At 43.1% G+C, this 26,927-nt stretch overlaps 1 protein-coding gene across 4 annotated transcripts in view; it reads left to right on the forward strand.

Annotated features, from left to right (window-relative positions):
* The window catches only part of Ddah1 (dimethylarginine dimethylaminohydrolase 1), a 135,586-nt gene that overhangs the window by 53,997 nt on the left and 54,662 nt on the right, over window positions 1-26,927 (forward strand). The window contains exon 1 of one of the 4 annotated variants that reach the window (XM_017319712.2): window positions 14,794-15,100. The exons of the other annotated variants lie outside the window; for them this stretch is intronic. Within the exon in view, the coding sequence (XP_017175201.1) occupies window positions 15,047-15,100 (54 nt within the window). The 5' untranslated portion in view covers window positions 14,794-15,046. Of the gene's footprint in view, window positions 1-14,793; window positions 15,101-26,927 lie in introns of those variants that run through there. 4 annotated transcript variants of the gene reach the window in all.

The raw sequence follows: 26,927 nt of genomic DNA on the forward strand, positions 1-26,927 counted from the left end.
TGTCCTGGAACTCACTCTGTAGACCAAGCTGGCCTCGAACTCAGAAATCTGCCTGCCTCTGCCTCCCAAGTGCTGGGATTAAAGGCATGCGCCACCACTGCCCTGCTAATGACAAGTCTTTTAGGTCATCTCAGGGCTGCTTCTTTTGAAATTCAAGGAAAATTATTTGCCAGCTCTGTGCACCTCTTTTCCCTGAGGTACCTGTTAGCTATGGTATTCTGCATACACAGTTTAGTCTCTCTCTGATTTGTTCAGTCATGCTTCCATACTTCCAGGAAATGGATAAATCTAGGTAGATGGGGGAAAAATGTCAATAATGAAAGGTAGAACTTTCCCTGAGTTTCTCAGTCTGCTGTAGGCTTTCTTCTTTAGGGTGCTCTAGGGTCCTAGAGGGAGGAAATGCTTCTCACATAATTTCGTGTTGGATTATATCAACACGGTATATCCTCATACGGTCTTAAATGCTGTCTCTAGGAGCACCAAAATCTAATGAGGAACAGTGTTCATTAACTGCACTTAGAAGTGTTAGCGTTTTTAGCCCAGTGTGCTTCGTTGTGTAGATAAAGTTTAAATACCCCCAGAGTCTACCTATTTCATCTTTGAAAATCACATCACGGATGTGGGTGTAAATCAAGTCTCTGGTTACATTTTTATGTTGTGCATTTATGCGTGATCATCATGCAGAAAGGATATAAGGCAGCTTAGAAGGATATGTAAGGGTCAATCAATCAAAAAGATGGACAAAGAGATAAAATAATAATTATCATCAGATAGAGCCAGGAACACGGCTAATGGCATGCAGATCCTAAACACTATTGTCGAAGCATCACAGATTCTACTCAGCCTTTCCAGTGGTATAAAGAACTGGTCTTGGTGGGCCTGTGCAGACCCAAATATAAAAGCAGATCAGTTACTACTGGGGTAAGCAGAGAGCTGGGGATTGCAAATTTCTTGAGGAAGGAGCTAAATATTTTCAAAGCCTTAACTTCTCATAATGCAGTCCTTGAACTATCTGTCACTGTGTAGATCAAAATAAACTAGAGGAGCAGCTGGGAGCCTGTAAGTATGATGTTAAATATGAGCCAGTGACGGGGGCTTAGAACTGGCCTCAAAGCTGAAGGATAAACTGACAGGACAGAGTGCTCCTTCCTGGCCCAAAGCTATCAGAAGCTAAAAGCTAAGCACGGGGTGGGGTGATAAATTCCTGGTTTAGTTATCTCTCTTATCTGGCATACCTGTTGTGAGTTTTTGAGCCCCACAGAACATCCTTAATTGACAGCAAAGTAAACGCACGCTGACACAATGAGGTTATCTCTTCCCGAGTCGGCTCTAGGAAGGGGAGTATAGTGTTAGCGCCTAAGGCTCTTGCTTCTGGAGTCAAATGCAGTGGGGTGTTTTGTTTTATTTTGTTTTGTTTTATCATCTTATTTGTTTACATTTCAAATAATATCCCCTTCCCATTTACCCCCCATCCCATCTTCTCTCTCCCCCTCCCCTTTGCTTCTATGAGGGTGCTCCCCCACCCACTCACCCACTCCCACCTCACCCCTCTAGCATCCCCCTACGCCGGAGCATCAAGCCTCCCTCCCCTTCCACTGATGTCAGACAAGGCCGTCCTCTGCTACCTATGTATCTGAAGTCCTGGCTCCCTCCGTGGATATTCTTTGGTTGGTGATATTGTGTTTGATGCAGAGTCTCACATAATCAGGCTGGCCTCAAACCTGCTATGTAGCTGAAAGTGTCCTTGATCTTCTGATTCTCTTACTTCTACCTCCAGAGTGCTGGGACTTCAGATATATACACCATATCCATTTTACATGGTACTAGGGCTTGAACCCTGGGCTTCGTTCATGCTAGGTGAGCCTTCCACCTATATCCCCAGCCCAGTTTTCATGCCTGTCTCAGTAAAAGCCTCACCGGACAGACTTGAAGTCCGTTGTCCTGCTTTGGTACCCACCATGTTCTTCCCAGTACAAACCCACGTCCCTGCCCCCCACATCCTCTATGTCTTTCCTCTGGTCTCTGTTTGCTGTGGTTCTTTCTCTGGGAAGGTGTTTTATAGGGGGTCCCTAACCTTAGGCCATCTCATCAAGGGTCAGGTATTGTTCCAACCCTCCAGGAACATTACTGAGGAGAAGAGAGATCTCCACACGAAGTTGTGTGGCTTCTCTTCCTGCAGACCCACGAGGACAGCGTATGCTGGTGTAAGCAGCAGCACCTAGTATGTTTTCACGCTTGGAGTGACTCTCTGAATTCAAGGTTACTGCTTGTGAGCCCTCTGAATTCAGGTGCACATTTTGTAATTTAGGGAAGAGTAGACTACGTTTTCCCAGCAGTCTTCTTGGATTGTTTTATTTTATTTTATTTTATTTTATTTTATTTTATTTTATTTTATTTTATTTTATTTTATTTTGATAAACAGTTCTAGTAAACCTAAGGCTTTATTGTGAAGTGGCTGAGATACAGCAATATAAGGCCCAAGTTTTTTCAGTGTCCAGGATTGGGGGAAATCCTTTGACTCCATTCCAGCACATACACAAAGATGAAGGGAGGCCACCATGTCCAACTGTTCCATTTAACAGATTGACACAGTGACAGTCTCAGTGGAATTGACCTCGGCGACTCAGCCGCCAGAGTTAGGCCAAGGTGACCTAACTCTGAATGGTATGCCCAGGTACTAAAACAGCATAATTTCATCTATGAAACTAACAAATAGAACAACTTTGGTTTTAGAATTATTTATTTTATTGAGACTGAGTCCATGCCCTAGAACTATGTAGATCAGTTTGGCTTTGAACTCACAGAAACTCACCTGTCTCTACTTCCACAGTAGGGCTGAATTAAAAGCATGCGACACCACACCCAGCAGTGATTTAGGATATTTTAAATGAAGACCCCTCCTCCTTGTCAACTTGTAAGTTTGTCTTCTGGGTCCATTTCTAGTTAGAAGTTCTATATTCGTAGTGAATACTGTAATCTGCACTTCAAAACTGCCTTAGCTACAAAGCACTGATGCTTCCCCTAAACCAGAAAAGTAAGTAAAAAGAGGACAGAAGCTGGACATCTCTGCCTTTGCTCTGTATCTCTTTCTTTAACTCATCAGCAGTATTAACAGTGTCCTGTTCCAGTCCCCTAAATGTCACCTGAAGTTCTCCAGTTACTGTCCTAAACCTGCAGTCACCTTGGATTCTAGGAACGGCGGGTCAGACCTTTCTGACAAGGAACCAACCCTACCTGCCTGACCTCTGCAAGCCTCAGGTAGCAGACGGACCACTCCTCAAAGTGAGGGTAATTGTCATAGTGGTAAGGCTACATCCTGGAGCAGGGCCACTCCCTGAAGAACCAGGATAGGAAGACTGTCTGGTTATGCACAGTTCTTGCCCCTGCCCCAGTTCTAAATGTATTCCAGCCCAAATCCCATAGCAGTTCCTTGAAGATGCACTTGAGTCACTAAGCCCCACTATGCACTTCCTGGCCCCAGTGTGCCATACTGTGTGCCATATCATCATGTGCCATACTGTGTGCCATATCATGTACCATATCATTGTGTGCCATATCATGTGCCATAGTATGTGCCATATCGTCTGCCATATCATGTGCCATAGTGTGGGGGTCATACTGTGTGCCATATCATCATATGCCAAACTGTGTGCAATATCGTCTGCCATATCATGTGCCATAGCGTGTGGCATATTGTCCCATCTCCTTTCCCTATTTTTTGCCATTACTCATCTCTTTACTTGACCAGTCCGGTCTCTGAGACTCCCTAAGCCAAGACTTTGCCCTGAGGCTCCAGTGGCAGTCCTGGATACTCTCCATACTGATAGTTTCCATCCTCATGTTTACATCAAGACACTGCCTAGAGGGAACTTCAGATTCCATAGAAGAAGGGTGCGGTCCCTCGGGTCTGCCCCCACTCCACTTGTTGATCACTTCTTACATGGTTTCCGTGACCACCTACTTGGCATTTGATAATTTGTTAGACTAAATCACAGGATTTATGCTTAAACTTATCAATTCATGAGCAAGGATAGAACATAGGAATAGCTAGGGGAAAACTGACGTGTAGAACAGTATATGAGTGAGCCAGAAGTCCATGTTTTTCCTGACACACTGTCCTCCCAGTACCTCCGTCTGTTCACTAACCCTGAAACTCACCAAATCTTATCACTGAATGTTTGTTACAGAACACAATCTCTAGCTACCACCACCCTTTTCCTGGAGATCACTGGGTGAGTCTCCACATTCCAAGCCTACAATCCTCTGGTCTTCTGACCAACTGCATTTGGAAGCTGTCTAGCCCCACCCCCTCCATTCTGCCTGTTATAAATTCAAGTGCTATGGAAGGAGGCTTGTTATGAATAACAACAGACATACTTATCACTCAGGAAATCCCAGGGTCCTTAGGAGCTCTGTGCCAGCAACTGGAGGCAAAGGCCAATTTAAAAAAAATGCATATTGTAACAAGACTACTGGACTTTGTGCTCCCTGTAGCAGAAAATAACACATCTCTTGAATCCAAAAGCGGCTCAGGATCGATTAGAAGCAAGTTGAGAAGCAGTAGAGCCAGGATATGTCAAATCTTCTACTCTTTTATGTCTTCCTTTCCTCTCCCTCCAAAAACAAAAACAAAACAAAAAACCCCGAGTACACATAATAACGGGAGGCAGGGGCCCCATCTCTCTGGTCCTTTGTGCAGAGAAATGTTCAACCTCGTGGGTCAGCCACACTCATGCTGGATGGCTTGGCAGGCAGCTTCCCTTCACAAATAGGAGACAGACTCTGTTGTTGTCCCTGCTCATCAGAGCATCCTCTGCCTGACTGTTCCCAGAGCCCTGTGTGGGAAGCCTTGTGGCAGCTCAACAGAGGAAGGCGTCACTGGGCCGTTAAGTTAGCTTGCTGTGCTTGAAGATGAGGCTGTGCTAGGGAAGTAGACCTTGGCGTTTCTCCATCTTGGGACAGTTGTGGGCATGAGGTAAGAATATGTCAGGAGGACATGGTCTTTTCTTTCTGTAGAATTCATAGAAAATCAACTTGAGTTTCTTCTTCTATAAGTAATAAAGATGTTCATAAGAGATCTTCTGGGGGGAAACCTAGTTCAATTCCCAGCATCCACATGGTACTTCGAAGCTGTCTATAACTCCAGTTCTAGGGTATCCAATACCCTCACACAGACATATGTGCAGGCAAAACACTAATGCATATGAAATAAAAATAAATCAGATCATTTTTTAAAAAAAGAGGTCTTCTAGAGGTGTCAAGTTTGACTACACGTTCTTTTCACTGTTGCTGAATTATATGCCATCATTGTAAGGCAGTTTGGGATATTTTACTAATTGCCATCCCAGTGCCTGAAATTCCCTCCCACTTCCATTCCTGTTGTGGGAGCGTGGCTGATTCCTTCAGAGTATGAGCTCAGGGAATTCATCTGAGTGGGGTTGTGTCACACACTCAGCCTTGCCTCAACTATTCACTTCACACAAGCATACATCTTCTCTTTGGTACACACAGGGACAAACCTGCACACACTAAACAGTAAGGAAGCCAATGAGATGGAGCCATTGGTCTGAGCACTGAGCCACAGTCTCAGTAAAGGTGGTTCCAAGAAGAGGATTTCATGCAGCGTCCAACACAGAGCCCCACACAGCACCAGCCATCAGCCCACATCTGTCTACTGAGTGAGTGTGTAAGCCAGCAGATGAAGGCAATGCACATTTGATGTTCTGAAGTTTTGTGTGGATTGTCTGAGACTCCTAGTTAAAGACGCAATAGTAAGTAATGAACATCTGATGAACATTGGCTGGGCAGGAATCATGCTCTGTCACTGAGCTACATCCCCAGCCTCCGAGCACCTTACATACAATGTGTTTACCATCTCAGTTTTTAATGTGAATCCTACATTGAAGAAACTGAGGCTTTGAGTATAAGTAGGTTGCATGGTCGGCTAGGCAATCAGAGTATAGGATTTGAACCAAGTCATTCAATTCCAAAACACACAAACCCAACCATTTGGCTGCATAGCATCCAGGGAGTTGTATCCCTTTCATGATGTCTGGGCCAGTGAGACTCTGTATTAGGTCCAGACACTCTACATTAAAAGTCACAGATAGCATCATAGAGACAACAAAGGTGACACCTTGCTTTCTCGTATCTCAGAGAGCAGCAGCTTATCTTAGAAAGGTCATTGTGGTGGGATGTTTCCAAGTACTTCAAGAGGAGACATCTGTGGCTTCTTCCGATGAAGTTCTTCTGTAAAATGTAACCTTATCTTTATCCCGGGTCCCAGTAATGCCAGATAGCAGATCTAGGCTGTGGCTGAGGCTCCTCTAGGGAAGAGGAAACAGGTAACTGTCACCCCGACTTCCAGGTCACTTCTCAGGAGAAGCAGTGGACATAGCTAAAATCAGGTTTTAAAAAAAATCTTATTACACTTCATGTATTTATTTTGTGACTGTGTTCCATGGGACTTATGGAGGTCAAAGGTCAGCTTTCAGAAGTTGATTTTCTCTTTCCATCACGGGAATCCCCAGGACTCGGGTGAATGGTGAACAACTTTGACAGCAAGCCCCCTTTCCCCACTGAGCCATCTTGCTAACTCAAAAAAATAATTTTAAAAATACATTTTGTCCAGATATGTATATTATTTCTGTATCCTCACAGTTTATGACATTTACTCTCTCTGTAATTTGATGTAAATAACATGTATATTACTCTACTTACTTTGTATTTCAAAGGTTGATGATCAAGGCACAGCTTACTGGTGTTTTAACAACTCTGGGACCAGGCTGGGAGTACGGCTCGGGGTAGAGTACTATCTAACACAGGCAGGGTGCTGGGTTTGATCCTGGCATTACAAGAAGAAAAAGGAAAACTGTGGGCTCAGCTGTTGTCCTGGGCCCCCTCCCTGCTTGGCTGGCCTGACCTCAGAGTGGCTGTATCAGATAAGAGGTGATACCCCACACTCTAACCACATAGGTTTTCTAGGAAAAATTATTTAAAGAAGAGGCTAGCGAGCTTCCAACTTGTTGGTAATATTTTAAAATATGTTTCGCATCAGGACACTCCCCGCAAAGCAAGCCGTTAAAGAACGTGGTTATCGGCCAGGGCTGTGGCTCAGTACCTGCTTTGACTGACCCTTTATTCTCTTCAGATATGATTCTGGTTTTCTTCACAGGAACAATGGGATGCTTTCCCCCAAGACATTCTAGGTTTGGTTTTGCTTCAAGCAGAACCCCAGTTATGGTGTGAGTCTGTGTCTCAGCTGCTTTGCTCTGTGCGGTGGGTCTGAGTCCTGCCCACAAAGGCTCTCTGGCAGCCTTTCTGTTTCAGGAGCTTAAATAGATAGTGCAGAGGAGAGGGAAGAAGAGAGCAGCGGCTCGTACATTGCACTTCTGGCTCTCTTAATCTTAATATAATGGTTAAATTTGTTCACCAATCGCCTTGCTATTATAGGTGCATCCCCAACCCCCAAGAGTCCAGACATAGAAGGCACAAGGTTACAAATGTCTCCTTAATTAGCTTCTCACATCTTCTGTTAAGAGTGGACAGCCATATCGGAATGTAACATTTTAGCTAACATTTACACAAATGCCTCATTTACTGACCCACCCCTTGTTCTGACAGACGTAATTGCAAGACTATTTATTTGGTTTTTTGTTTGTTTGATTGTTTTTTGGAGGGTTTTTTTTTTTTTGGGTGGGAGAGAACATGCTGGCTCTCGTTGTTGTAACGAGAAAGAATATTCACTTGAATTATGAGAAATTACATAATGTTGTCTCAGAGGTTGTCAGGGAGGCAGCATGACAGTGTATATACACTGTTTAGACTTGAGCAATTCACATCTGTGCATGAAAGATTAACAGCCAAAGGAATTTCCCTTTTGCTGTAAACAATTATAAAACCAAGCCAAATATATGCAATGACAGTTTTCAGACAGTGTATACCAGGAAACAGGGCTGGGGCCCGTGAGAAAAGGAAAACTGAAGCAACTGTGAGGTGGCAGCTTCCTGGCCTCTGCAGGGAGAGGTTGGAGCAGAGAGCAAGACCTTCCCAGGGCAGAGACATAGAGAATGCTGACAGTCAGAGAAGAGGCAAAGATGACACGGTGTTTCCTGGGTTGGTGACTAAGAGTGCTGACATGTGACTGAGCTGGAAAGTCGAGCAGCAGTTGAAGGGATGGAGGCATGCAGCAGAGAACATGTCAAATTCAGGGGCAGCAAATGGGTGGGCAAACTGAGATAGTCAAGAGTATTGTCATGGTCACAAATGGGTGTGTGCTGTGACTCCTGCACAAGTTATACAAGTGCCCAGTGCCTCTGTTTCCTCTTCTGTAGAGAAAATAGAGGCTGGAAAAATAGCTAGACACTCTTGCAGGAGCCCAACTTGAATTCCCCGTACCTACCTTATGTGGCTCTTGGCTCCAGCTCCAGCTCCAGTTCCAGCAGATCTGATGCCCTCTTCTGGCTTCCATTGGTATCTGCACACATGTGGCAGACAGTTGCACATATATACACATAGCCATAAAACAAAAAAAATCTTCAAAAATGGTAAGAATAGCACAAAATTCATGACTTTACTATAGAGCTTGAATTTCAGTTAAGTCATTCAGGAGAAAGGTCTAGAATAGCGTCACTATTGAATGTAACTACTAGTGGTGGTGAAGATATAAGGACAGTTGCTATGGGTATGATCGAAAGAGCACCGTTCCCTTGTTTGTCTTGATTACAAAAATTTCTGGAACATTATGGGAAGAGGATTACACTCTGCTGTAGAAAGAAAAAAGTGAAAAAAGAAAAAAGAAAGAAAGAAAGCAGAAAGTGGCAGTAAATGAGTGTCCTGGCCACAGAGCCCAGGATCCCAGGTTAGGAGATTCATTGGTGGGTTTTGTAGAGGAAATGTCTCTTGTATCCCACAGTGATCTCAGAGTTACTACATAGACAAGGGAGACCTTAATCTCCTCACCGCTCTGTCTCCACCCCCCAAATTCTAGGATTACAGAAATGTACCACCACACTCAGCTCCTGGGGCTGCTTTTAATGAGTGGTGATCCCAGCATGTCACATGTCTGGATGGTAGAAAACAGCTCGGAAATACAACTAACTTCTGACTTTGAGCAAGAGGTTTGACTGGGTCTCAGTTTGTTTGAATGTGAAACAAGACACTGAAAAATTCTCTAAAAGTGTCTTCCAGCCAGCTCTCAATGATTATACATTTCTCTCAAGCTCAGTGCAGAGAGGCCAGGATGTAGGCCATTTATCCACAGATAAGGGAGAGGTCAGTTAAGCTCAGCACACTGTCCAATATCAGCATTTCTGGCTGTGATGATTTATATTGATTGTAAGATTGTCAGGATCTAGAGTCTCCCTGGGAGATAAACTTCTAGGTAGGCCTGTGAGGGATTATCTAAATTGGGTTAACTGGGGTAGAACTGTCTGTGGTCTAGGACTCTCTATTGGATATAAAGGAGAAACTGAGCTGAACTCCAGCATGCATCACTCTCAGCTTCCTGACTGTGGATAGTGTGAGCAGCTGCCTGTGTGTGCTCCTGCCTGACTGTGGACAATGTGAGCAGCTGCCTGTGTGTGCTCCTGCCTGACTGTGGACACAGTGTGTGCAGCTGCCTGTGTTCTTGCCTGCCATGCGTTCCCTGCCAGAATGAGCTGTCCTCTCCAAATACGAGAAAAATAAACTCTGCCTCCCTTAACCTTAGTTCTAGTATTTTGCCAGATAGATGACAACAAGCCTAAGACACTGTTTTTGCAGTTAAAATGAGATTAGGACTGGCAGAGCAATAAGCTCTTTGAGTTTTGCCTTGGAGACTTGTTTAATTTGCGTTCCCTACCGGGCCTTACACTTGACCTGTCCTTATCTGCAGGGTTTCAGATAAATGCCACCACCTTATCTGTCTTCAGCTGTGCTTGGCTTAGTGTTGTTAGAGAATACATATGAGGATGCCTGCTTCTTTTGCAACAGTAGAGCATTGGATTTGCCACAATTTCCATGGGGGGGGGGGAAGCAAGTTCCACAAACAGGCTAATTTACTGCTAGTATTGTGGAGTTCAGTTTTCTTCATTACTAGAGATTTTTTAATTAATCAAGGGTGCTAAGTGTACACACAAGGGTTTGTATTGGGTATATTTGGGAAGAAGATTTGAGAGAATTAAAATGTCCTCCTTATTAAAAAATCATTCATCTGCTTGGTAGCATTGCCTGTTTAGAATAGATTTCATTCACCCTCATTAACTTCTTTCATCACTTTCTGCTCTTCAAAGTCTCACATACACTGGCACACACTGAGCAAGATTATCTTTCATTTATATCCTTCCTAAATGCTAATGTGGGAAAATATGGTTGGGAATTATGGGATGAAATCCAGTAAGTCAACTACAAAAGTCAAACTATTCTTTTGTGAAACTAGTATGAGTTTCTGATGCTGAAAGCTTGTTTTTCATTTAAGTCTCTTCTCACTGTGGTCAGAAAAGATGCATCAAATGCAAACTGTGTCACTATTGTGCATTTTCCAAGGCTTCGGGTAGACAGACTTTCAAATATCAGTGAAAAGACAGGGCTTTTCAGCTCACCCAGGACACCAAATCCTCAATCCTCAAGTAAAATTAAAAGTCATACTCCAAGTGGCAGGGTGTGCAGTGTGTGTGTGTGTGTGTGTGTGTGTGTGTGTGTGTGTAAAAGAGAGAGACTCAAGGAAAAAGATATAGGAATCTTTTTATGGAAAAATCTTGACAATGTTGTAAATAGTGTCGTCTTAAAGATTTCTTATCAAGAACAGTTAGAAAACATGTAAAGCATTAATTCTGCATTTTGTGGAAACTTTTAAAAATGACCTTGCTTAGAACATGTCATGGTGGGCCATGGACCTCCCTCCTGTCTTCATATGCCAAGTCATGTTTATTCTGTGGCCCTTGGGTTTAGTCAGATGGTAGCTGGTTCCTCCTCAGGGGTCAGAAATGGTTGCAATATCAGGCAATGGAGGAACTTCAGAAGATAGCTTAAGCATGTGTTCATATATGACTATTAACTAATTAACTATTTCCAAATAGTCTGAGTGGAGTCGATTTCTTGTTAGTTCTTAACCTTGGCTTTTCACCTCAGTGACATTTCTAGTTCATCAGGAATTGTGCCACACGGTTGAGAAAGGGAATGTGTGTTCTAATTCTGCTTTTCCTGGGATGGAAGACTGTTTGTGAAGGCTAACTGGGGCGTAGTCTCCTGGTCTATGTGAGCACACAGCTTCATTTTTTTCCTGTTAGTCCCATTTCACAATTCTTCAAGTTTAATGTGCTATGCTCAGCAGTTTTTATTTAGTTCTCTGGTTGAGAAACTTACTACACATATATCTGCATCGAGCTTGGACACTCAGGTGATCAATAAACACTTATCAAAGCAATAAATGGTAGTGAATCCTGTTTTTGACAGATTATGAAATTACTGTAATTCCATGGCTTTCAATACTGAAACTATTACTCACTTTTTATTTTTATTGAACCATATGACTGTTGCTTTAGCATTTTGTTCTCTCTGCTAAGGCTTTGTTCATTTGAGTTGGTTTTTATGTGCTCTCGCTAAGGGACTTTAGAGAAGAAACTATACCTAATCTTGGTCGTTTTAGAAAAGATTGATGCAAATATCTTTCTAATCATAAAGTAATTGAGGAAGTACATTCTACTTCATAAAGTATCTTAATTACATTTTTTTTTCATATTTTTAACGTGTGGGTGTATGTGTGTCACCGTGTCTGTGCCATGGTCTGCTTGCTGATGTCAGAGGACATCTTGTGGATGTCAGTTCCCCATCCAGCATGGGTTCTGTGGATGGAATTCAGCTCGTTAGGCTCCCTGGCAGGCACCTGGACCAGCCATCTCACTGGCCTGAGTTGGACTTTCATTCAGCCAGATTTTGCTGATAAACAACTATTTGGGGTACATTGACAGGTTTTTTTTTCCAATCCAGTTGCCCCATAAAAGAAAAACCACTCCGGTTCTATTCATTGGAAGTTGCCATAGAGAGATAGGCACCCAGACTTTGGTAAGATATTTCTTCTAAACCTTTAAGACAGGAAAAGAAACAAGGAACTAATTGCCATTTGATATCAGTGTCTTAAAATAAGGATATTTATTCCCTTAACTTTTGTTTATTATATTTTTAATCTTATACCTTCAGTTAATTGTTAAATGAGGATAAACCAGTAGAGTCACCAGACAGTATAAGTAATGTGTTCATTCTTATAAAATGAATGTCTCCACAGGGCATCCACCCTGTCTGATGTATTTTCAGGACTTAAAGCTCTAGAAAGACCAGGGTCTTACTTTGACGTTTATGGCACAGACCGAAAACTAGCCAAGCCAATGAAAAGCACACATCAGAGCTTTTCATCTACACTCTATCGCATTCTCTCTGAGGGACCATCAAGATCTGTGAGGTGTGCGTGTGTGTGTTTCATTTCTGAATCCCAGAATAAACAAGGGGAGGAAGGAAGGCATGGCATCCGTGGTGTAGATAGATGGAAGTTTGCATTTCCTAACTTCCATGAATAGCCATGCTTGGCCCTGTTCACTTAGAGAGTCCAGGATCCTACCACTCCAAACGTAGGCTTGTTTTTATTTTTAAGAGAATATTGGAAAATTGTGGAAATTGATGTGTTCTTTCCTTTCCTTTCTTTCCTTAATACCTCATAGATCCCGACCTTTTCCTTCAGACTGGCTGAGTATGTGTTTCCCTTAAAATTGGTCATTGACCCCAGAATGAGTGTGATTTTCTTTTTCCATGATCTGCTCTAAAGAATTCTGTTAATAGCATACTAAACTGGATTACAACCTCACTGAATAAGTGCTTTGAATTCTGGGCAACCTCGGAAGAAAGGGCATAGAGAGAGTAATGCTGCCCGGAGTGACACCGGGCAAGCTGGGAGAAAGGCGTGGGGTGCAGCTCTGGGCTGACAGCTTCTACATCTCCAAGCAGGTTTATTAGCAAGTTAATGCAATATGGTTATTCAGGCACAATAATGGCCTTGGCTGAAATGTCTGTCCCGTTCTTTTTCCCATACACTTTGGAATGACTAGAATGTGACGGCCAAGCCTTCGGCCAGCCTCATGAATTTTAAATCCTCTTTAGATATAAAAACTGGTTACATGGCACATAATCAGCGTGGACAAGGAGCTGGGTGCACAGGATATCAGGTGTCCTCAAAATAATGAGGATTCAGCTTGGCCAGGTGCATTCTGGGTCTTTTCTGCACGTCCAGCTAATCAGTCAGCCGTTGTACTTCTGACATAAGACTTAAACCTCATGTCCGGACACCTTCTGATGTCTTGAGACAGCAGTTTTCTTTAGCAGCTTAAACATTTCTATTTTGTTTTTTTCTCTTGCTGATTCATATACATTTAGAGTAGAAAGGACATATGAATTAGGGTATAGCTTTGAGTTCTCAGACTTTTGCATATATCCTACTTGAGTCCTCAAGTATTTCCATAAATATTTGAATATTTTATAAAGTTGTTCTCAAAATGTATTACTACAATTTAAGTCTGAATTTGACTGAGGTTAGCTCTTGAATGACTCTAAAATAAAGAATAGGAAGGTTGCTCAAACTTGACATAACCTCACAACAAAATAGTTTTCAAAGATAATTTTTCAGAAAACCTAAATTAATCCTACATTAAATAATATGGATTTATTTTTAAGTTACTTCATACTGATCCCATATTTTCAACTAATTTGATTTTTGTTGTGGTGGAAGTTATTGTCATCATGGTGGTCATCATCATTGTTGTGTGAATGTATAGGTGTGTGTGTGTGTGTGTGTGTGTGTGTGTGTGTGTGTGTGTATACCACAGCCCAGTGTAGAGATTAGAGAACATCTCTTGGAAGTCAGTTGTTAAACTTGGGTTACCAGGTCAAGTTTGTACAGCACGCACCTTTCCTCACTGAGATATCTCACAGGTCCTATAAATGAACAGAGCTGTGATCACTCTGGGGTGATGGACTGTGTTGCTTTTACAGGGGGTAGCTGAGAACATACTTAGTTTCATAGTAATGTCCTAGAGACCCAGCAGTGAGGACCCTGTTGACATGGCTGGCAGAGCTCCCATGAGGTCCATGTAAAGAGGTTTGAAACCTGGCCCTGGCTGCATATCAGAGGGGTGGAAAGATGCCTAGGTGAGGACAGGGTCTCTAAGCAGTGGTTGCTGCTTCAATCCTCAGCACCAATCTACCACTGTGGCTGTATTGGTTGGTGAGGTCACCCCAGGTCAGTTCCACCTTGGTGTTTCATTTGTGTTTGCAGTCTAATTTAATAGCAGTGTTACCAGAAAATGTACGGTAAGCATACTTAGCAGGAATGTCTACAAGCCTATGTGACAGTATTAGCTGAATCGTATGTACACTGGCATATTGTGACAACAACGATTTCTAATGGCTGTTTCAGTCCAGTCTAAGACCTACAGGAATCCACGGGAATAATAATGACAGCCTAGGTGGAATGGGCCACAGGTGCTTAGCCAATAACCTAAGCAAAAACGACTTCCCCAATATAGCTTTAGGTGGCCCAAATCTGGAATCACACAAGTGTGGATGTTAGGGTGAGAGAAGTCTGCACTGACAAGTGTGTGTGCTCTGCCTGGCAACAGGTGGTCGTTTGTATATTTGAGTGGTTGTACAGATGCAGTTTTCAGTGTGCAGGCAGGCAGGCCTTCGGTCCCAGACAGCTCTCAACCTGCCTTGGCTGGTATCCGCTTGGCAACCTTAGTTCTTTCTGGTTTTGAGCGTTTTCTTCATTCTGTGAACTGGCAGATTGTTTTCTGCTCCTTTGCTTTTTCATCCTGGTTGAACTTTCTCCTTCTTCTTAAGCTTTCTTACCCTGTCCCCTTGGGTGTCAGTCCCTGCACAGCTTTCCACTGGTTTCCGTTACGAAGAAGGCTGCATGTTAGAGTGTGCCCTGCAGGCTAGAAAGAGTTAATAATCTACTTTCCAGCATTTCTGAGTTACTGTCCAAGAGAATCTGAAGCAGCAAGAAAACCCGCCTAACTATAGAATGTCAGTCCAGAAGCGGTCCCGTTGCCGTGTTCTCGGGCACTTACTTGTTCAGGTAAGTGGGTTTTGCCAGCAGATTGTCTGCTTTGCTGGCCTAAGGAGCTTTGTTTTCGAATGAGCGCATTCCTGGTGTGGACTGGAATGCATCTGAGCTGTAATAAATCTGCTTGACACACAATGGAGTCCAGCCAGTGCAGCGCTGGTTCAGGGAACAAGACAATAAATAGGGCAGTGACATTTATGGGAATTGATTTCAACGCCTTTCCGCCTCATCAGAAGGGTATCTAGGTGGTGTTGAAGTCACAGCGCATTGAGAGTCACTTAGAACCAGTTACGAAGCCCCTTCTGTGTGATAGCCTAAGTAGTCCTTCCTCAGACCATGTTTTATTTTAAAATCACTATTAGTGATAAGTTGGAAGCAGAATGACAGGATTTTCTCTTTCCTAAGGGGGACGAAACACTACAAAGACAAGAAGCTTATCATAGTTTTTCAAAAGTAATTTGGGAAAGGCAAAACTCATTAGCTCAACAATAATTAGTTTTTCTTGCTAAAACATTGGAATGTTTCTGTTAGGAAAATATTATTGACTTTTCCCATTCCCAGTCCAGCGGAGGATGCCCAGATTTGATAACAGAAAAGAGAATTATTCCGAGTTTTTGTTACTACCATGTTAGGACATAGATCGCCTTCAAGGACAGCTTTTTAAAGCTGGGCAGTATGTGTATGGGGAGGAGGGTGCATTCAACATGTGGTGTGTGAGTGTATGTGAGTGTGTGTGTGTGTGTGTGTGTGTGTGTGTGTGTGTGCTTTGTGGTGTATGTGAGTGTCATGTGTATGTGACATGTGTGTGTGTGTTATGTGGTGTGTGTGATATGTGGTGTATGTGTGTGTCATATGCGTGTCATTTGTGTGTATGTCATGTATATGTGAATGTCATGTGTGTGTGTCATGTGTATGAGTGTCATGTGAATGAGACCTGTGTGTGGTATGTGGTGTGTGTGGTATGTAGTATGTATGTGTAAGTGTCATTTTTGTGTGTGTGTCATATATGAGTGTCATGTGTATGTGGTGTGTGTGTATGTGATGTGTATGTATGCGTGAGTGTCATGTGTGTGTGGTGTGTGATATGTGTATATGTGTATGGTATGAGGTATATTTGTGTGAATGTGTGTGTGTGGTATATAGTATGTGTGCATATGTGTGTGTCGTGTATGTGTGTGTGTGTGTGTGTGTGTGTGTGTGATATGTGGGGTATGTGTGTGTGAGAAAGAGAAAGGGAGAGGGAGAGAGGTGTGTGTGTGTGTTTCTGGGCATCAAGCCAAGGGTCTTATGTATGCATGCAGGGCAAGTGTTGTACCACCATTCGCCCTAGCCCTCTAAGCTAACCACTTTGTACCACTAGAGTTAGAAATAGTCTTACATACCATCCACAAAGCTTAGTCAACTCGTTTAAGAAAGCTATGAATATATGATTAAGTGTGAGTATCCACAAAACCATTTGCTGTGCTGCAGGCTGGAATTGGACGTCAGCTTCTCAGAATCAATTAGTGTGTAGTGCACTAACTCTGACGGAGCCTTTCACAGCCCTGCTGTTGAAGGCTTTAGAAGCAACTCACAAAGAAGATCCAAGATTAGGAACAAAAAAACATAAGCACCAGAACTCTAAAAATAAATAAACAACCCCATCTTCCAAAACCATCCTGAGGACAGTCAGAAAGCATCGGCTCTGGCCGTCGTGAAGGTTTGCTTCCGAGTGTGAACAAGTAACAAGCTCAGAACTGCTTAAGTAGTTAAATGTAGCCTCACCCCTGCCCTTCACATATATGCAATACTCACAGAGAGTAGTCAGCCTCTGGCTGCTCTTTAGGAGGGCCAGGGATCAATTCTCAGAACCCACATGGCAGCTCACACCTGTAACTCCAGTTCTAGAGAATCTGACATCTCCTCTAGCCTCTGTGGGCACAGCATGCATGTGGTGCACAGACATACATGTGGACACACACATACACAATGAATGAATGAATGAATGAATGAATGAATGAAAATTTTAAAAGAATGTTTCTTAACCAGCCATCAAGCATTCATTTCATCCCAGGTTGCCATATAGTGTAAATAGAAATTGGACAGATTGATCCAGAACATGTTAGACAGCTTCACCTCCTACCACCTCGCCTACCCAATTGATTCGTTTGGCTTAACAAACTTCATCCTGCATCATGCTCAAATGATAACAAGGTTCATGGTTTCCGAGAGAATAAAACTTTATGCACCTGCAGAGCTGAGTTTAACAAGAAAGTGTCTAGACAATTGGCAAGCAGCTCTTCAAGCCTTCAGATACCTGTTTCTGCCACAAAGTACCATCCATCCATTCGTTTGTGTTGAGACCTTTTGTCTAGATCAGTGGTTCTCAACCTTTCTAATGCTGCGACCCTTTAATACAGTGTATCATGTTGCAATGACCTCCCCAATCATAAATTATTTTGTTGCTACTTCATAGCTGTAATTTTTCTACTGTTATGACTTATAACATAAATGTCTATATTTTCCCATGGTCTTGGGTGACTGACCCCTGTGAAAGGGCCATTCAGTGCCCCCCTAAAAAATCGGTCGTGACCTGACCTATAGGCTGAGCACCACGGATCTAGATCTTATCTGGACAGCCATAATGAATATGCAGTTCTTCCTGACAAAGAGGGGTTTTCCCATGCTTTGCCACCAACACCACCACTCCCCATGGGCAATAAATGAGCAACACACCTCCAAGGGTCTCGTCTCTAGAACTTAGCAGCTGAGACAAGTTTCTGACACCCTTCGTACAACTCACAATCTACCCCGTGCTCCCCCTCCCCATCTCTGGGTTGTTTGTACCTGTGCATATCATTCACTGCCCAGCTTTTTCCAGTCTGACAGTTATCCTTGCAGAAGCCCAGACCAACACATTCAGATTTGAATACAGAACACTTCAAATCTAACAAGACCGAAACAGAATTTTTACATCTTTCCACCCTTACAGTGTGGATTAGTTTTATGTTAGCTTGGCACAAGCTAGAGTCACCTGGACACTGGGATGTAAGCAAGCCTGTATGGGGCATTTCTTTATTAGTGATTGATGTGGGAGGGCCCACCCCATTGTAGGCTGATGGTCCCAGGTTTCCAAAAAAGCAGACTGAGCAAGCCAGTAAGCAGCATCCCTCCATGGCCTCTTCATCAACTCCTGCCTCCAGGTTCCTGCCCTGCTTGAGTTCCTGTCCTGACTTCCCTCAATGTTGAACAGTGATGAAGCCTTTCCTCCCCAAGTCGCTTTGGTCGTGATGTTTCATCTTGCATCTTAACCCTAACTTAGACACATATTCTCCTAACTCCCTGCCTTCATACAGATGAGAAGTGATGCCCTTTCTAGCCGATTGTTCATCGCGAAAGCCTACAATCATCCTGCTCCATCATCTCCCTTCTCTGCATCTAACCCACCAATCCCATCAACTCTCCTTTGAGAGCACAAGCCAGGGGCTGGAGAGACGGCTCAGCAGTTAAGAGCACTGACAGCTCTTCCAGCGGTCCTGAGTTCAAGTCCCAGCAACCACATGGTGGCTCACAACCATCTATAATGGGATCTGATGCCCTCTTCTGATGTGTCTGGTGTGTACTCACACACATAAAATAAATAAATCTTTAAAAAGAAAAAAAAGAGAAAGCACAAGCCAGATTCAGACATGTTCGCTCACCTGCACTGCCCCCATGGCTGCATGAGCTCACCATTGCCATCCATCTCCCTCTTAGACATGAGTTCAAGGACAGACTGAACACAGTGTGAAATTCAAAACAAAACAAAACAAAACAGCAATTGTGTGCATGTCAGGAAGATAGCACAGCCGCAGGTAGAGACACCAACTGTACAGGCCTGGAGACCCGAGTTCTGTTCCTAAAGCCCTCATAGATGGTGCGAAGCGATGCCCAAAAGTTGTCCTCTGACCTGCACATATGCACCACTCCCCACAAATAAAAACAATATTTTAAAACTGGGTAGGGTCATCCAGAGTGACTTAAGATCTGTAATGTATGAATCCTGTATTGAAATTCAAAATATTCCCCATACGTTAGATCTGTTTGCTTTTATGTTATAAATGGCAGCGGGCACCTTTTCTGAACTCCCGGAAAGTCATGGCGTTTTGAGTGCTTATGCCTATTGCTTGTTTTGGATGGCGTGCACGGCAAACTTTTACAGCTCTCCGCTTTCTGGAAAACTAGCTTAAGATGTAGACATTTGTCGTTTTCCTGACTTTTTAACATGCTGGATTTCTGCAGGCCTTTTGGCAGCTGACACTTATTTTCATTTGGCCTTTGGTGGCAGAGCACTGTTTTCTTTGTCCTCTGCAGGCTGAAAGTCAGTGGCTCTTGGGCACTCAGAACATGCACTATGTTCCCACCATCAACAAGGAACGGGAACACGTGGATGTAAATGGTGGATGTAAATGGTATCTGTCAGGAGAAGTGTCAAGACCAATGGAGTTCTCTTTGCTTGTCAAGTGGGAAACTGATTGTCACTTTGAATGTTCTTCCAGGGGATAGTCTCAGGGTGACATCTTTAGGGAGAGCCTTTGGAATCTCTGGAACTTCGTCGTCGTTGCTCCAGACAGTGCAGGAGTATCTGTGTTATCACTGGTTTTGTCACCTCGTGCACTCTGGCCCCAGTGGCTTACCTTCTGTGCTTCTGTCTACACTTCTTTGAAGCCCCAGGTCCTGCAGATCTGTGCCCCGATGCACAGGCGAGTGCTAGAATCTCAGCTGGACACTCTGACATGCAGAACTGTAACGGTTAGGCTTCATCTACAGAACTGAGACAGTGGAGCCCTTCCCATGGCTCATTTAACTTTACAGATTGCTGTTTGTGAGCTGTTTCCTATAAGCAGGTTGGTCTTAATATGAGGGTTGTTGGAAGTATCATTTGATCAACACTCGTATCAGCTACCAGAGCAGATGTTATCAGTTGAAAAGTTACATCTTACATAGTATATAGTCTGAGTGACATCAAGGCTTTCCCCCATACCTACAGAAAGAACGATGTCTCTTGTTGGCAATTGTTTCTATCCCCAAAGTTAGTACCCTTAGTTATATGGTGATCTGTTACTAACTCTTTGGATATTTTCTTTGGATGATCAATATTTATCATATAAGTGAATGGGTTTCTTGCGTTTAATGGAAAAATGCAAATCAAATTGCTTAGGAAATAAACACTCTCATATAAAGTCCCAGGCTGCTAGATCCATCCCTTCAGCAATGTCAGAGGCTGCAGACTCTCTCCATCTCCATACCCAGTTGCCGCTTGGTGGCTGCACCAGTTTCAGGCACCACATCCATACCCAATATCCAAAGGAGGGTGAGGGGGTTTGTTCCTTCCTACGGCTATGGGAACGGCACAACAGATTTCCCGTTCCCGATCAGAACTGAGCCACTTGGAAAAGAGGTGAAACTAACATCATTGACTTGTTCCTGGGAGGTAGCTGTAGGGACGTGGTGGTGACTGAACGGCACATGCAGTGTCAGATCACTTTAAACAATGGTTGGCACTTAGAAACCGAGCTTAATAAGATTTCCCATGTAATTGGTGATGGAGAGTACCTGTCCTACTAAAATCATTATAGAGCCCAGGTTGTTGACTGTTGATGGATAGGTTCCTCTGTTCTGATTGCTCTGGAGTCTAAGCTGAGGAGATGACATAATGACAAAGAAGCCATTCTGCAGTTGTGCCAAAGGACAAAGGCTCCATTCCCCCAGGAGAGCACAAAGCAGGACTTTCCATTTGAGAAGGAACTGGGCTTTATTAGTGCAGAATTCCCAGGGGAAAGAACCCAGGATTGTCACCCAAAGGAGGACTGAGCAGAAAAGATCGTTTGATCCTGGGTGTCCGAGAACTGGCTATGTAAACCCTCCATTCTCGGGAGGGTTGGTCCTGAGAAGTGGGTGAGGCATGAGCCCATCACCGATGAGATCTGTATGATGTGTGAGAACACACATGAGAACACACAGAGCTTGGCAGGTGACAGGAATCCATTATCTTCTCATGGATTCATCAGTGGCTCACAGGCATAAAGGCACGGTGACAGTCAACCCCAAAATTAAATGTAATTATCAATTATTAATGTTAGGTGAGCATTCACACACCTTCTTTTCTGTCTAATTTGTTCAGCAGAGATCGCCTGTTCACCTCTAAGGGCATCCATTCTGCTGGAATTTTAAAATTCTCTTTTGGTTTTAATCCCATCTTTCCTCCATCCTTGGACCCAGCCTCTTGCTTCTGATTGAATTTGCTTGAATACCAGAATACTCGCCTCATGAATAACCAACCATCTGGGGTGTTTTCAGTAAACTCCGTGGGAGGAAAAACGCGATCACACACTAGCGGCTGCCAAAAGCAGTTTTGAGAGTACAACTCTTAGAATCTAGAACAGGAAATGACCTCATCTTAACCTCTGGCCCACTCATATTACAAATATAGGTACAAAGATGCAGAATATCCTGGTTGATTTTTAGTGCTTGTCACTAGAAATAAATCAGTAAGTTTAGAAATCCAAGAACTCTGTGGAGGAAAGATGCAACAGATATCTCAGTCTGTGGGAAACGTTTTTTTAGAGATCTTATTCATGAAATGGTTATTTTTATAAGGATTCAGTAAGAGGGAAAGTGAGCTGTTTATATAACAGTTGTACATATTGGCCATTCTATAAATATGAGACGTTCCCAGACTAATCAGAAGATGAAATGCCATTTATTCAACTCTGATAACTTGAAACGTTCAGGGATTAAATGTTTCCAGTTATACAGGCCACTTTTCTAAAACAATAATTCATTCATTCGTTTTTTGGAGACTTGGGTCAGCTGCTTAGAATCAGGAGACCATCTAAGAAGCTCCTTTTGTTTCTAAGCATAGGTAGCTTTCCAGCAAGGCTAATAACTAGTGTAGACATTTTGATTGAACTTAAATGTCACCTCCTCAAAGAGCCCTTGTCTAAATAATGTGCTTGCCTTGTTTCTCAAACAGGAAGTGTCCCACACGTGATATTATAACAAACTATATATGACTTACATGGTTTGAGTTTTATAACCACAGAGGCACTATATGCATAACACATGTATATACAAATATGTATATATATATATGTATATATATATATACACACACAAACATTTCTATGACTGAGACAGGGGCCATATCTATTTTTACTAAATTAAAAATTATTAACCTAGACCCTTGGGGGCTCCTAGAAACTGAATCAGCAACCAAATAGCATATGTGGACTAGATCTAGCCCCCCTCTACCCTACACATATGTACCAGAAGTGCAGCTTGGTCTTCATGTGGGTCTCCCAACAATTGGAGCAGGGGCTATCCCTGACTCTGTTGCCTGCCTGTGGATCCTGTTCTCCTCACTGGGCTTTCTTCAGTGGGAGGGGATGTGCCTAGTCCTACAGCGACCTGGTGTGCCAGGGTGGATTTGTACCCAGGAGGATGTCTCCCTTCTCAGAGGAGAAGGGCTTGTGGAGGGAGGGGACTCAGAGAAGCAGGGATGTAAAGTGAATAAATAAATATATTAGTGGAAAGGATTATTAACAACTCCGCACATGCTTACGATGTAACTTGGCCATCTTCTGCCCATCGCCCTCTCTCGCCCCACTGAATCTTCCTCCCCCTCAGGTTGTGCACCCACTTTCATGCCTTCTTTCTGTCTCACTTGTCACTCACAGAACTTGATTAGGGTGGCTTTCGTGAGCATGGATAGGGAATTTGTTACTGCCATGTGCAACTTGAGAGTGTCCATAGCACTGAAGAAAATGGCTCTCTTGCCCTCAGCAACGATTAGCTGCCAATAGCTCTCTTGAGGGATATGGCCTCAAGAGACCCCCATCTGTGCTGGAATGCTGAGGGGCCAAACTTGGAGCAGGCATCACAGCTGCTGTGAGTTCATGAACACAACAGTCATGCCATGTTCAGAAGTCAGCTTCTCACAGGACCCCGCCCATCCCCACCTCTGACATTCTGAGTTCTCTGAACCTTGGAGGGCTTGCCATACCTATTTTTTTTATGACCACTGATCACAACCTATCATGATGTCTAGCTCTCAATAAACATTCATTATTTACGTAACTAAATGGGTTAAAATAGATTCCCAAGGTACTGCTTTGGAGATACACACACATATAACACACACACACTTTTGTTACTTTCATTTCTTTGGGTATCTGTTAGCTATATACTTATTTTAGGCATTTTTTCAAATTTGACTGTATTCAATGAATTGTAGATTAAGAAGGTTTTTTTGTGTGTCTAGGACCCCTGGGAAGAAATCACTATCAGCTCAGGACCACCAAGACCAAGTTTCAGCACAAGGGAGATTTATTTGCCCTGGAAGGACAGAGGGCAGGGAATAAGAGACAAAGACAGGTGATAGAGGATGGGGGGAGAAGAGGAAGGGAACAAGGGAGAGTCTGCAAAAGAGACAAAGGACTGCCCCTGGATAGTGAAGAGACAGCTGTGGCAAATAGGAACATGGTAGTTTTTTAAACATAAAAGGGGAACCCACCCTTCGCCTACCCCACACATTAGGGTGGAGTATTAAATTTTAATTGGACATGTTAATTAGGTGACCCAAAAGAGACTTTTGATTGCTTGACTTTAGTACTTTGATAGCTGGACCTTGGTAGTTAGTCTTAGGAAAAGGAAGTAGCCAAATAAAGGAATAGACCTTGTGGGAAGGGGGGGGGGGGGGCAAAGCCTGCCAGAGCCTTCACCCTGGGCATTTAAAATGGTATTCATGAGAATCTATTAGGAAAGTCTTACAAATGGTGAACCATATTCTAAGGAAACAAGTTGGAAATAATCATATCATTTTCTTTTTGCTTCTAACCAAGGAACTTTGCAAACACAGGCTTAACTAAAACCTTTTTAAACTTGGAGTTCCCTGGGTCCCCGTTTTTATTGCTATGTAGCTAAACAACCTAAGCATGGGCCTGTGTGTCTGTTTTCTCAATTTTTGCAGGTCACAGGTTTGAACATGGTATATCTTGAGGGTTTTGTTCAAGGTAACATAAGCCACAGTCGAAGGGTTATCAAGGCAATATTCTTTCTGATCAAGAGATTGATCCTCTTCTGAACTGATTCAGACTGCCAACAAATGGCATTTAGTTTCTTGTGGTTGTAAGACTAACAACCTGGTTTGGATGTTTGTTTTGGGTGGGTTTCTTTTTCTTTTTGTTTTGGTAGGCTATTAGCCAGCAATTGTTTTCTCTTCCTAGAGGCCACCTTAGACCCTTCTTCCATGGGTGGTCTCACTACAGCTGTGAGATGACGGTCCATCTGGTCGACCTTGAGATTTAGAATAACTATGGAAAGGACCCTCTGAGCCTGTAAAGGTGGGGAGACCTACTTAACCATGGCCACATTGTTCCATGTGCTAGGTTCTATCTAGAGTGAATTAACTTCGAGGCAAAACAAACCCTTCCTCCTTAAGTTACTTCTGTCGGGGATCCCAGCAATGGTAGGGTAACTAAAAATAGCTTCTTGTTTTTTTTAGAAGAGACCATCACAACATTTTCCGGACTTCTCTCTAGTCGTGAAAAGCTCTTTGAAGAGCCCCAGATTAGGTCAGGGTCACTCAGGCTAATCTCCCTCTTGATTAACTTAAGTCAACTATTTGGTCAACTGAATTACATCCTCGAAATATCTTCTTGTTCTGTGCAGTGTATACTTGTGGGGGTGGTAGGCCTGTGCCATGCAGTGAGTGGTCTTTTCCATCTAAAAGGAAAAGTTTACACAGGATGTTTAAAGATACAAAAGGCAGCAGCCTCTTCCCAGTGTGACAAAGACCCTTCTTGTCATTTTGAAACTTACCCTACTGTCTTAGAGATATCTACAGTATCTTGTTTTGGCGCACATCTGTGTGTTCATTTTCTTTCATAACTTCATTGTATTGAAAACACACAGTTGATCGCTTACTTAAAAACTTTTTGCACAAATAACTACACACAATTTGATAACTGAAGAAGTAGCTCCCCCAACTTTACCAGATTTACTAGACTTAGTTGGCACAGTGTTTAGCTAGGCAAAAATCAAAATTCAGGATCTTTAGAAACCTACTCAGATTTTAACCTCTGTCAACTGGACTTCAAAATGCCTGAGTCCACATTCTTATGCAAATAAACAATAGTAAAGACGCCCCGTTTCTGAGTGTGCTTAGGACCTCACCATCCTTGACACTTGGTTTTGTGTGGCTGCATAGGAGTCAATGTCCTGATCACTTTTTGTTAGTGACACAAGCTTCAGATCACCCTAGAAGTTTCTATCTGAACTCTCTTGCTTATTTGATTTGTGACATTGTCAGGCTGTCTGCCCTGCTCTGTTTCCTCCCCAGTGAAACAGGAGCAATGCTCAGACATGCTTAGTCAGATTGTTGGCACCTTCTGAATTAAGTACATGCTCTTCTTAGGATGCCCAGCATATAGGAAGTATAGGAAGATGAGATATGTGTTTGCAATTATCATTACTGATTTCCTCCGGAAAGTAGAAGATTGAAGAGGATTTCAGAATGGCTTCAATTAGAAATGGATTCTGAGTTAAACCTCCCTTTGATCTTTTGTTTTAATAATTTTGGTTTTAGTAGTTTAATGAACATATGTGGAAGTCAACCACTGAACAAATCCAAGGCATCTGAAGATTGAAGGGTGGTGGTTAATACTGGATTGTCCTCAGTCAGTGTTCTTGGTGTGGTTTGTACATTCCACTTGTGTTACTTAATGCTCTTAATCACTCTGTAACCTAATATCCTACAGCTCAAAAATACAGAAACCCCCATCTATCTCTGGTATGAAAACCATAACAGAGTCTAAAACCCCTTGGCATATGATCTCATAATACTAAATTCACTTAAGTGTACAGAGTTCAAGAGATTCTCTGTTCGAATGCTAACATGGGCTATACTGATTCTAGGGAATCAGTCTCACAGAGCGGGGAATGTACAATGGAAATAGGCTCACAGGACTTGACTCAAGTGTCAGTCAATCTCCCTCAGCCTCAGTTTACCTCAAGTGTAAAATAGGCATCCTAATGCCAACCACTGTTGCAGACATCACAAAATAATCCCATTATATCATCACTGTATCTTTCCCACTAAAGTTTCAACTTCCAGAGCACGGGCTTTGGAAAGAAAAGTCTGTAGTCTGACAAAATTAAGCTGGCATCCACTCAAAGATGTGGATTACACGAGAAACCGTATAGGAAACCGTGGCACTGACAAAAGCATTGACGTAAACGTAGCCAAATGTTCTAGACCAAGTGGCCGCAAATGTGCTGATCATCAAAGAATGTCAAAGTGGCATAAGGAAATGAAAACGTGGTCTCTCGCTTGTTGTCAAGGATGACATAGTGTGGCTTTGATGCATCAGCAGGTTCCCAGCCAACGGTGCCCCGACACCCTAATGGCATGGCATAAGCTTCTCTAGTGGCTTCCCCAGCACTACCCTCACGTCATCCTTCCCATTCGAAGGCACAACAGCAAAACAGCAACTAGAAGGAAGGGGACCATTTTACCACCCGATGAGGATCCGTGCAAAGACTTGCAGAGTGAAGTCTCGACATTGAAGACAGCAGTGTTACTGGTGTTGTTCTGCTTTCCACTGCTGTAACACAAATTCAAGATGATCACCTTGTAAAGAGAAGAGGTTCATTTTCAGTCACAATTATTGAGGTTATGGTCCAGGATCAATGGGTCTAGGATCAATGGGTCTTGTTTGGAGTTTTCACCAGGGCAGCCTAGAATGGTAGGAGTGTGTGCTGGTCAGATACCTCGATCCATCGCTGGGATGTGAAAGAGAGGAATGGACTGAGGTCCCAG

The sequence above is a fragment of the Mus musculus genome, chromosome 3, assembly GCF_000001635.26.
Source record: "Mus musculus strain C57BL/6J chromosome 3, GRCm38.p6 C57BL/6J".
Classification (NCBI taxonomy): Eukaryota; Metazoa; Chordata; class Mammalia; order Rodentia; family Muridae; genus Mus; species Mus musculus.